This window comes from Semicossyphus pulcher, unplaced genomic scaffold (assembly GCF_022749685.1).
Source record: "Semicossyphus pulcher isolate SPU_LCO1_2020_fin unplaced genomic scaffold, fSemPul1.0.p SCAF_3, whole genome shotgun sequence".
Lineage (NCBI taxonomy): Eukaryota > Metazoa > Chordata > Actinopteri > Labriformes > Labridae > Semicossyphus > Semicossyphus pulcher.
The window spans coordinates 10,377,409-10,390,622 of record NW_027211704.1 but is presented as its reverse complement, the minus strand read 5'-3'; the positions used below and the strand labels follow the sequence as shown (position 1 = coordinate 10,390,622).

General features: G+C 41.2%; 1 protein-coding gene across 1 annotated transcript in view; it reads left to right on the top strand.

Moving 5' to 3' along the window:
* ptprt (protein tyrosine phosphatase receptor type T) overlaps nt 1-13,214 on the top strand; it is a 331,706-nt gene that overhangs the window by 33,960 nt on the left and 284,532 nt on the right. The window contains exon 2 of the mRNA XM_069679080.1: nt 12,976-13,101. Coding sequence (XP_069535181.1) covers nt 12,976-13,101 — 126 coding nt within the window. The remainder of the gene's footprint in view (nt 1-12,975; nt 13,102-13,214) is intronic.

Sequence of the window (13,214 nt, the reverse complement as noted above, 5' to 3'; positions counted from 1 at the left end):
GGAAACGACATGAAAGGCAGGAAGGGGAGCAGAAAGGGATGAGGTGAGAGAGAAGTAAAAAGGAGGATGAAAAAAGAATACAGGGGGAATAAAAGAGTAGAGAGAGAAGAAAAGAAAGATAAAGTTTGAGTTGAGAGAAGGAAAAAGAGTGTGGGAGGTGAGAGAGCAGGAATGGAGCTGACAGTAGAAGAAGAAGAGAGGAGGAGGGCAGGAGGGAGCTGACAGTAGAAGAAGAGAGGAGGAGGGCAGTGAGGGAGCTGACAGTAGAAGAAGAAGAGAGGAGGAGGGCAGTGAGGGAGCTGACAGTAGAAGAAGAAGAGAGGAGGAGGGTAGGGAGGGAGGGGGTCACCCCTGTAGTTCTGCTAGAAGGAGGTCTGGACCTGCTGCCTCCCCTAATGAGGACCACAGAGAGAGTGTGTCTGAGATGGATGAGTGTTTGTGTTTGAAGGTTCATCCCTCCATCTATACTTGTGAGGACCAGTTTGAGTCCAGGACTTAGAGAGTTCAGCTGACGCTCATGCTGTCTCTGAACTACTTCAGCTACGACTTAAAACTAGGGATGCACGATATTATCGGCACGTTAACGGTATCTGCCGATAATGGCTTGAAGTTACAGAAACTCGAGCGAATGAATAGAAATTAAACAACTTTCACAACCCTTAACTAGCTAACAGTTAGCTCACATTCTCGTCATTTTACCGGACTTAACAACATCATACACGGCGAAAAACTTGCGACCAAAGCCAACGCTAACAGATTGTAACATAAACATCAGTCCAAAACTAACTTACATATTCATGGACGCACACACGATAAAAAGAGTCCGTCGGCGATCACTGATGTCTCCATAGTAGGTGCAGTAAACATGTCCGGGCATGTCTCCCTCACTGCCGTGTTTCTGGGGGATGCTGCATTCAGGTGAGCTCAGAGACGAAAGTGATCAGACACGTGACCTTTTTAACAACGCCTCTTCCGCGATATGGCAGTTTTGGCCACTTAAATAAGAGTAGGCATGTTTGTTTGTGTCTGTCTGTGGGTTTGTGTGTTTTTTGTGTGCGTAACTGAGTGTGTGTTACTGCCCCTTCTGATTTCAATTCAACTGAACAACAGAGACCTGACAAACCTGGAAGAAAAAATAAATCTGATTTTTAGGGATGTCCTTAGAGAACAGGAGTGTGTGTGTTTGAGTGAGTGTAAGAGAGGGAGCAGGATGGAGATGAGACTGGTTATTAATGCAGACCTGTGCTCTGACAGCAGAGTAATCCTGAGCAGGATTAGCATGCTAACAGTGACAGGACCTCATCAGGAACTTCACAAAACCTCCTCCCGTGTGTGTGTGTTTGAGAGAGAGCGAAAGTGAGAGAGAGTTTTAAGTTTAGTTTGCATGCAACAAAAGGGAGAGTGTGTTTTGTGTGTCAGATGAGTCATGTCGTGACTCAGATGGTCTCAAACATTTTTAGAAACGTTTCTCCAACAGTCGAACCTCTTCTACATGCGTGACAGAAGAGAGGCCTTGTGTTTCAATCCAGGCAGGTGTTTCTTTTATTAGGACAGTGGATAGAGTCTGAGAGTGGGGATGACGTGCAGCAGAGGTGCTGAGGTAGGAGTTGAACCTGGGGCTACTGCGTCGAGGACTGAGCTTGTGGGACGCGTACTTTAACTGCTGAGCCGAACCGGTGCCCCCAGACAGGTGTTCCTAACGTTTAATGTGGGGTACTGTTCTTTTTGAAACAGAGAATGGGTGTGCGGTTAGATAGCAGTTAACCGTTTCTAGCACACTGTTACTCTAACATAAATTAAAGTGATCGTTCGGATTTTTGGACATTAAGTTCTATGAAATACTTGCTAGTAGTGTGGTCACTTTAAGCCGGAGGATTTTTATCGTACTTTTACCGTATACCTTATATACTACCGTTTATTCTGCCACTAGCACCTCGGTGTTGACCCCACCATTTTCATCATCCTCGGAGTCACAGTCCAAACCTGTCGTCAAAATCGCCTCTATCAGTCGCGGTTTGGCGACCAATCCTTCCATGAGGAACAGAGCAGACAGAGCAGGATAACGTTTCAAAAATTCAATCCTGTATCCTGACAGAAGGATATTAGGACGTCATTGGGACATTTTTAAGGACATTAGGATTAGCTCACACCAATATTTACTTACAGGAGGGATACTGCAAACATGTTGTAGTTTAAGGGCTTGTGCTTGACCGATAAGCAAGGTTTTGCACTGCAGACCTTGCCTGAAATCGTCAGAGAGTCCTTGAGGAGACTGCAGGAACAAAAGTTCCTCAAAATATTCTGCAGTTTTAAAGAGATCAAACCAAACAAATTGGCCTCTTTGTGTTCAATTACATCACTTCAATTGTTCACCATATCAATTTTACCACAAACATTTATTTAAACACAGTAACGCAGTTTTTAAAGCCGATACAGGGATGAACTGGCTCTCCGTCTGCACTCAGCTGCATTTTCCTGCACAGAAAACTCAGTTGACGTGGTTCAGCTTCAAACAGGATTACACTGAGTTCAGCTCCGGGATCGCTCGGCTGGCCTGCTTCCATGCCGGGTCAAACTGTGTTAGACCCGGACCAGAATCAGCTGGTTTGGATCCGAGTCAAAGGTCACAGCGGTTAACTGGATTAACAGGTGTGTGTACCTGTGTTTTCTGCACGGAATAAAGACTTAAATGTGTTCTTTCTGATGGACTTTGGTGAGGTAAAGTGTGTTTTAGGAAGCGGAATAAAATTACAGCAGCTGGAGGGAGCGCATAAATCAAATCAGCTGTGTGTGTGTGTGTGTGTGTGTGTGTGTGTGTGTGATTTACTCCATCCTTTGTCTGCTCCGTCCGCTTCTTCTCCTTTAATCCACTCCGACTGCTGCAGCCAGTCATTTCCAACAGAAGCCTTTGTAGTGGCCGCTCTGTCCGATCTGATTGATTCAGCCGAGTACAGACACGTACAGGTGTAGGTGTATGTGGTCATTAAGCTCGAGGTGTTTGTGTGTGACGGCCGATGAAAGGGTTTGGTGGCTGCGTTGTTTTCTGTGTTCTCTCATGCAGAACTAAAGGTTACAAGGCAGGTCGTCTATTGATTCATGTAGCAGATAATTAAAGACACAATAGAGCCTTCAGGAAAACTCAGCATCCATTTAAGACTGTAACACACACAGAGAGACACACAAAGACACACACAGTGGCAGAAGGAGATTTAAGAGAACAATAACACACACATACTGTTAGACGTTCACTAAATCGCTGCCGCGCTTACTCGACTGCTCGGTCACGTTCTCAGTCCCTCCAAAACACGCTATTTTTCCTAAACCTAGCCTAAGATATTTTGGTGCCTTCACATAAGCAGTAACTGTTAAACAATGTGTGCTATACTGTTAATTATTGTTGCAAATCCAAAACTCCTAAAATATGAAATGCTTTATTTTGAAAATCTTCTCTTACCACATAGTGCTAATTAAACGTTGTAAACTTGGTCGCTTTATTTTGAAAGTCTAATCACAGGTGGCAGATTTATGGTAGCTTTATGGTCAACGTCTAACCTGACATTGCTCATTTAATATTTTAAACTTGACCAGTGTTTCCCATTAATTGCCTAGACTGAGGCGTCCCGCCATCATTTAATTTGTCCGGCCGCAGTTTCATAATGAACCGAAAATATTTTTACTCTTCAGTCCTGAAGTGTGCATGTGCAATATTGCAGGACATGCGATTGTGAGGCAAATTAACTGAAACAAGTAGAGCTGCTACCTATTGTCGCTTGGTGCTAAAGGAGTACTCGCCCTTTTCTCGTTTTCCATCAATAAACTACAAGAAAAGTCAGGGCACAGAGTGAGCTGACCGTTGATCATGCAGAGTTAGTGTGCCTGTAAACTGTAACCTCGTCCCAATGCTCGTTAACGCTGTGGCTACAGATACGGGCTGGTAGCGGACCGGATGTACTTTAGTGGCTACACCTGCAGGGCACACACAGTGTGAGGATGTGTGTCCTGACAGGAAGTGGGATGCAGCGAGATTTTGTTTCCAATTGTTACCGTTGATTAAACATACTATAAACATGGTAGACGACATAACGTATAAGTAACACAACTGCAGGCCTCAAAGACTGTTCAATTTAACTTTAAAAAGTACAACATTTTCTTACGGGGGACCATGCCCCTGGATCCCCCTGGAAGGTTAGGAGTCGACCCACCATAGTCTAAAAAAATCCTTTGGGGAACACTGCTGAATGTTTTATTTTGAAACTTTAACTTGCTGTTGCGTAGTTATTATAGCAAACTTGACCCTGGAGCCGTCCATGTGCAAATACTGGAGTATCTTGATGATCATAGTTTGGAGCATAGGGTTGCTGACCGAGAGCAATTTGAGGTTGCAGGAGTGAGAACGTGTATGGCTGACTGTCTGATGGGCTTATTTACTAATTAATTGCCATAAGGAAGCTCTGGTGTTGCTCGCGTTGCTGATAATGAGGGATGGAGAGACTTGAGCTCTGTGCGCAAAGAAGACAATTTTTTATAATTCACAGTGATCGTATCGTATAAAGCACATTTTTGTCTTAAAGTATAGATACTTGTAATAACCTTCCTTTTGAGTTCGAGGACTAAAATGTTGTTTGCCGTGTAAAAATGATCCATAAACTTGAAAGCGTTCTTGTAATTTCTCTATTTATAATGGAAATTCGCTATGAAACCATCAGGCACACCAAGCCTCTCTCCTCCTGCTTGTTTAACATTCACTGCCCCTCTGCTCTCATGCAAACTGCAGAAAAGCTTTCAGCTCCAGAAACACACAGAACCTCTGGCCCTCATATCTTTGCAGAACTGACAGCGAGTTCTCTTTCTAAATAATTTTAATTTCAGGCACATTCGCGTCTCCTTTCACTCTCCATCACTTCCTTTCTTTGTCAAAGACTCGTTTGACTTGTAACCCTGAGGCTTCTCCTCCTCTCCTCAAACACTCGCATCCTGTAACCCCTCTGGCTCCTCTGCCTTTTATATCACTTCAACCTGTTTTATTAAAGCTCAGCAGACTTAATCTGTTTCTCTGTTAAACATTCATCCTCTCACCTCCTACACACACGCATGCAAAACACCAACCTCTCACCTCACAACTTTGCTTTTCCTTTCAGATCCAGTTTTGGTTTTATAAAGGGAGCTGACTTTACCTGACACACCACAACACTTCTGCTTTCTGGTTTTCTTCTTCAAACATTTATCTCCCCATCTCTTTTAAAATAAAAGCGTACAAACACACATTCCTTCTGACATCTGCCCCAGCTGTGTGTTACACTGACAAACCTATTATCCAGGCTTATTGGGGTGGCAGTAATAGCATTTAGTATTTAGCCACTGAGTTTACAGCCTCCGGGTGTGTGTGTGTGTGAGTGGGGCATATGTTGGCATAACGTTTTAATGGGAATATTTAAGGATCCTGCATGTTAGCTGACAGAAGATTTAATCTGAGTTAACTAAGAAGCAAGAGAGGAACGCACACATACGAATACACACACGTATACAGACACATATACACATATAAACTGGCCCCTGTGTTTGTAGGCAGATACACACATGCACTCACAAACACCCCATACACACTATGAGTTTATTCAATTTGTACAGCAAACAGATAAAGAGACTACAGTATTGTAATCATTCTTTCTTGGTACAAGTTTGAGAAAAAATGTAAAAGTAAATACATAAATAAAACATAAAAAGTAAATAAAAACAGATTTGTCCGAAGGCCTTCAAACACTAACATGTCCCTGTTTTGAACATTCATCACGTATTTGCTCCGTTTTAAAATAATTATCCAAACAGTCCACTTGTTTTTGACTCCGTTCTATTAGTGACCAGGGTAAAATGTTGCTTTCATGAAAAATTGTGCTAAATAGTTGTGCTTAGCAAATAATAGTCCCATTCTTATGTAAACACATCTGATGCGTGCACCAAGTGTTACCTTTGCACTAGCATGCTAACAATCGGTTAGCTTGTCCTACCCGGTTTGAGGCACCTACCTGTCCAACAGAAAGAAGGCCAACTCTGCATCGCTCTTTCGCCATGTTCGCGAATGAACATGACCTGAATAGGGCCAGTTGCTAATCTGAACCACTCCCACCTACCTTTAAATTTGAAAGTATATAATCGCAAAAATGCAATAAGTTAAAAATCAATAAAATAATGCATTCATTTTGTGTAAGTTATCGGCTAACAAACATTAATTCATCAGAGATGAGATCAAATCGGCCAGAATTGTTAATTGATATTGCTATGGTGTATAGCTACTGACAATATTTTTTGACAATATTGTTAGCATTTTCATGTTCCAGCTGTTTGACTCAAAGTGAAACTTCTGTATGAGGTGTTGATAATTTAAATATAAGAGTTGCTTCAAATGAAAGAAATCAAGTCAAACTTCTTCCAACTTCTACTTGAGAACATTTCAGTTAACATATTTTCTCTGCACACATGAACTCACCGCAGTATGTCCTTGGTTTGCTCCCACACACACTTAAACACACTTGAACACACTCAGGATCAGTAGATGTTATCTAAGTGAGCAGTAAACAGACTCTTTAGAGCGTTCGCCTCGGGGTGCCCCCCCTCCAGTTTGTGACTGTGTGGGTCCTGTCGCACTGTGTTAGCTTTGGCTGACATGAAAGCCTCTAATGGCTGCTATTTGTGCCTCCAGGGAAGAGAAGTCTTAACATGAGAAAGTCAGGGGATTCTGCTTAAATAAGTGTTATCATCGCAGGACGTGTTTATGTGTGTGAGTGGGTAATTCCAGGGCGCAGATTTCTTTATGCAGCACTTGTTTGTATTCACTTTGTTGAAGCTAAATGCATGAGTGTTTGTGGATGGGAGCCAGGTTGGTTGCATAATGTCAGTGTGTTGGTGTGTATAATGGTGATATAGAGGAAGTCTGATCTAAAAGGACCAGATATGAGCTGAAGTAGAAAAATAGGGATGAATGCATGGATACCCAATAACTTCTCTACATGTAAAGCAAGTAAATATGCTAGTTAATCAAATGTATTTCTAGAGCACATTTAAAACTGACCAAATAAAAAAGTAGCAATAGCAGTTTTAATATGGTCACCAAGTGTGAAAGCGGAGAGAAATATCACTCCAAGGTTCAAGGGGTTTAAAGTAGGTGTAGACAGTTGAACAAATCTGTCAGAGGCTTTTGTTTGGTTTAAGGGAAGATAAAATGGCCTTTCATCAGTGTAAAAGTGTTTGGAGATGTTGTGTTTCTTGGTGATTATGCATAATCCTAGCATGTAAATGGAAAGAAAATCGGGCCGAGGATGGAGCCTTGTGGGACACCACAGGACAGGATTAGCTGGTAAGGAGGTAAAGATGCCAAAGTTGGCTTACATTCATTTATTTTTATCACTTTAGAGCATCAAAAAACTGTAATACATATCATATTTTGATATGATTTTTGTGTCTGTGGTCATAATACTATTTACAAGCAAATAATCACATTTCAGTCATTTCTATATGATACATAGACCGTCGGATAAATGTAAAAACAGTGGAAATGACTTGGCAGTTTGAAAGGAAAGGAAATAAGTTTATATCTAAGAGTTATTATCACAAAGAATAAAACAAACACACAAAGTTTTGAAGGAATTATATACAAATAATTAGACCTTTACTTGAAACCCATCACTCCAATTTGTTTTGAAGTGAATTTGACAAATCCAAAGGTTATTATTTAGTCTTTTCATTCTGTTTGCTTCTAATCTTACAATTGTGATTTTGTACTCAAACATGAGCACAAACCATCAAGAATCCTTACGCCCAACAGTAATTGCCATTCTGCCACTTAGTCTTTGGTGAAAGAGTTTTATTTGACTGGAAAACAAATTACATCCCAACTGCAGTGACAACAAGGAGAAGTCCCTTTAATTTTCATTCGTCGACAATAACTTTAATTGAAAAAAGCTAATTTGGGTTGAAAAATGTAATTGGGACTATGAAGTGGAGACTTAGATTAACAGAGCAGAGGGGAAAGAGAAAAACTGTTCAACAAAGTCTCACATAGATGAAATATTAAATTGGCTGTGGACCATCAACAATCAGATTTCAGCTCCTTTCTGTCCCTGATGAAGTGAGTTTGTTTTTGATGAATTATTCTATTTGGCAAACGCAGGAAACAAGGTAAAAAGTTCATCTCAGCCTTTCATAGCTCTCCAAAATAAACATGTCAGACAGAGGAGTTACATCCAGAGTTTATGTTCACCTCTAAAATATTTTTTACTTTTCATTATGGCTTCCTACATCAGATCTTCCCAAATTCATGACAAAACAATGTCATGCGTAAATTACTTGGAAAAGCTTAAACACTCAACTTTGCTTTTGGCATTATATCAAATGTAACATTCATTAACATTAATGGTCTATAGTTTTTACTACACAGACTGTGCATTTAAACAAACTTGACGCTCTCTTGACCAGAAGATTTTCATCCAATGCTTGAAGGTTGATTTTCCTATGTATATGCCATTGTTTATTGTAGTTCCTTTTTGTGATTCTTGATTGTAAAACATGTTCTAACAAGTTGCATTTTGGTTCCACAATGGGTTAATGTTTGATTGAGGACAAACAGTAAAAGAGCTCAGACATCCAGAGGGAGCTCAGAGTAGAGCCGCTACGCTTTCACATCAAAAGAAGGTTGACCCAGAGCTTGGTGGAGAGGATATTATATATCCCACCTGGCCTGGGAACTTCGGGATCCTCCAGGAGTAGCTAGAAAATGTTGGACATCTTGGACAACTTGCATAGCCAGCTGCCTCCACGACCCGATCCCGGATAAGCAGAGAAATATGGATGGATTGTTGGATTTACTTCAAATAAGTTAGAAACAGATGTGTTCCCTAGACTGTACATAGGAAGTGGATGTAGCCAACGTGACTTTACAATTTGGTTTGTGGATTACTGTTGTGAATGGCATTGAAGTGGTCGCCATCTTTGTTTATTGGAGCCAGAAGTGACCTTTTTTAATTGAGAGGGTAAGGCTAACGCTAAGTTATCAGCTAGCACTAGCTTGGTTAGCAATTTGCTTCCAAAACCTACATTGACTTAGATTTGCGATGCTGATTTTGGCTAGCAAAATCTGCTGAAAGTCCAGAGGCATTTACATCAAGATGGAGGGCATGCGGAGAAAGAACACAGCCAGGAAGTAATCAGGTTTTAATGGTTTAAAATTGTTCCCACTGATCAGTTTTTAAAAAGTTTTGAACACCTCCTTTGCAAGGTTTGGGCCTGTTTATTCACATCAAGGTGTTTTTAGGAGCTTTAAAACCATCTACATTTGGAGTAGTAAGCTCCATATGAATGAGGCAGAGTAAAACTCGTTGCAGAATAAGGTAAATGTATGTTAACTCTTCAACTGAACTTTTAAGTCAATGTTCATACATTTCACATTCTATTTCCGTGTGTGTGTGTGTGTGTGTGTGTGTGTATGTATGTGTGTAGGCGTGTTCAGTCGTGATAACGTTGATAATAATATCAACATATGATCATATCGGCTACCGGAACGTTAATTAGCGGAGATGAAAGGATGCTGCTTGTTCTGGAGTCACATTAATACATGCACGCACACATGACACGGTAACATACATTTATGCACACGTCCCTACAGCTACAACACAAACACTTACACACACACACACACACACACACACATACACGAGTTCACAGCCATGTTCCCGAGCGTAGCAGTGTTATATTTTCATTATGCAAATGTCTGACACAGAACATGTGTGTGTGATTATATGTGTGTGTTTGTGTCAATGAGAGGCAGGGAGGGAGGTGTTGCACTGATTTTCAAAACTAGATCGGGGGCATTGACACACATACACACACACACACACACACACACGCTCACCCACCGCTGCGAGCCACTCCTCCCTCTCTTCCCCTGACAGTGGTCTTAAAATTGCAGATCTGATATTGAATATTGATGCCCCCCTCGCCTGTTTATAACGCCGTTCTAATGAGATCACTTTGATTTCTTTTCATTTCTAATGAGATCAGTGAACAACGAGGGGGCGATAAAAGCTCATTATCTCACTATTGATTAATTTATAACAGCTATTTTCATATCTGTTAGAAAAATAGTGTTTTTTTTCCCAGTTTTCACCCACTGCTGGAGGTTGTTTTTCAAACAGAATACTGAAAGGACAGATCATTTTATTTTCCCTTTTTATTTCCCAGTTGACGTAAGTGTTGCTTGAAGAGGCATAAGCACAACTGTATCTTACATTTACAGCCTTTAGATGTTAAGCAGCTGAATGTTGACCTGAGCAACGTATCCTCATACAACAGTTCAGGATATCTTAAAACAAGTGATGCGTGCACCCCGTGTGTAGAGGCTCAGCCCTCGACGCGGCTGCCCCGGATTCAACCCCGACCCTCGGCCCTTTGCTGCATGTCATCCCCTGTCTCGCTTCCCATATGTTCCACTCTATCCACTGTCCTATAAAATCAAGGCAAAATGTCAAAAAATAATCTTTAAGAAATAAATAAATAAGAGATGCATATTTTTTCCTGGGTAATCCGACAAATGTCCGGCACATTCTTATCTCAGGTTGTGAAACACCTACACTTTGTCATGGCCTCCCTTTGGTATCTCATAATGCGCGCAAGGTAGCATCTGTAACTTCCTGTCTAACATGAGGTTATGAGAAACTGTGTGTTTGGTTAGATTTAGGTAGAAAATATACCTGGTTAATATAGGATACATGTCATTATAAGGAGTTTTAGCACCGGTATCCTGGCTCAAAGTTCTTCCTATCTGACCTGTCCACTGCCCCCGACTTCCACTCATAGCCGATTATATCGATCCTTTTACTTTCTTCTCATCAACCGACTTCCCACATGCTAAACTGCCGGTATTTGCTCTTTACGTGGGTTCTGTACCAACCATTGTGCAACTTTTTGGGTACAAGTACAAACAGCAATTAAAGAAAGCCTTAGTTTCGGATGTTAGCATGCTAACATTTGCAAACAACACCAATACAAGAAAGCTAAAAAAAAAACATGGGACAAATAAATATATTGACCTGACGATGTGAATAGAGTAAACACGGGTCGTTAATAAAGGAAGTTCAGGACTTATTTTAGTGTTTGAAACGAACCTGCTCCCACAGCAGTTTGTGAAACAGTCATGAGAATATATAAAATAGTGTTCTTGGAAACGAGTTTCCATTGTTTAAGTGTCAGCCAGTCAAACTAAAGTTTTTGTGCCTAAAACATGAAAGTCTTTAGGTGTCAGTCAGCCGACTGCTCCGGGGCTTGCTGTTCATCCAGGAGACAGTCAGTGTTGATGGAATATTTCAGCTCAGAGCTGATACTTTCATAAACTTAACCAGGCAGCTTTGATGCCCAAACCTGAACAAAAGACAAATCCGATTTAAAAACATTACCTGCTGAATGATTAAAAAGAGGAAGGGACTTTTGTGTCCATGTACACTCATATTATATTAAAATGAGCTGCCGCTTTGGTCTCATAGTCAGCTCAAGGTTTCCTCTTGTTTTGAAGAGGTCTAAACTGACAAATGTTCTCTGAGGAGATGACATCAACACAGACAGACGACAAAAAAAGGAAGCAGTAAGTGATTTAACGAATAAAGCGGTGACGTTCCCCCGTTTCCAATGCTTCAAAACAAATTAAAACGGTTGTGTGTCAAAGCATATGTCTAATTAGGGAACACGTCGTGTGTGTGGATGTGTGTGTGTGTGTGTGTGTGCAGCGCTCGAGGCTAGCAGAGAAGGCTAATGTGGTGGAAAATGTGTCTCAGCCGGGCCATGAAATAACGATGAGACTCTGTGACTTAATCATGTTGACACATAGAGCTTCTCTTCATCTGCCTCTCTCTCTCTCTCCCATGAAGGCTAACTCTCTTTTCTACATTTGTTTCTCTTGTTTATCTCACTGTTTTTACCTTCACTCTGCTGTGATTAACAGTGACAGTCTCTGTCTCAATGGCTCTTTCGACTCATGCTGATAACTGGCACAATATAATATACTGTAGGTATAACTTATTAGGTTTTTATTCACACGATTCTCATTCACTTAAAGTCGTTCAGTGTTTCTGCATTCTTGAATTTCCTCCCTGTGTTTTAGTTTCATCTGCCCCTCCTACTTTCTGTAGCCATCTTGCATAGCTACACAAAAAGGGTTCTCACGAAACAATGCATGCATGCTGTAAGAGATGTTTGTCTGTAATGTGTTATAGCAGCTGGTGTTCGGCATATGGAAGAGGAAACTACTTTTGTTTGGCTGCACTCGTTGCACCTCTGAAAGTAGCCCCTCTAGTCTTGTTTGCTCCCACTGGTCGATATACTTGTTTGTGATTCTAGACAGACCCTGAAACCAGAAGCAAAAGAGGCATGATGTGTAACTCAACTGTGGAAGCTTCTCATCTGATGTTTAACATATGCATTTGGCAGCGTCGTAGCTTTTTAATTATTAATAACGGTCGTTTACGGTCACTCTTTTATGGTGGTTGATGTCTTCCTCCCTTTGGGGATTAAAGAAGGAGCTTTTTGCCTCCTTGATTTATGGGCATTTCAGTTGTTGAAGGGTAATTGCTAAATTCTTCTTCTTGTTAACTGCTGGTGGGATGCACACAGTAAACGTCTTCAGTATGTCACACACCTGTCCTCCCAGCTCCAAGGACGCAGGTCTCGATCTCTGCTGCTAGCTTAAATGCGTAGCAACCCCCCATTCCCTGTTCGTACCTTTTATACAGAATAAGAAAGCCTGCCTTGCACAAGACATAAGGGCTTGTGTCAGTAACCACAGGTGTCCAAAATAATTGCAAATTTCTCATGTCTTGTTTGTCTTGTCTCATATGTCTCTATAAATACATTTGACCTTGGCCTTGTCTTCCCAGTAAACCCTCATAAAGATCCTAAACCCTCTAAATGTATGTATCTGTTCTTCTCTCTCTTCAGGTGGCTGTACATTTGAGGAGTCATACAGCAGCTGTGGGTACAGCGTATCACTAGGAACCAATGGATTTACCTGGGAACAAGTCAACTCCTGGGAGAAACCCACCATAGATCCTGCTCTGCCTACAGGTAGGATGCTACATATGTATCTACATATCAACGCAGTGTTTTGACTGGATTTCATCACAGTCTGTTTGTTTTGGAGAGGATTTGTCCCCCAGTAAAAACCTTGTGATTGACAA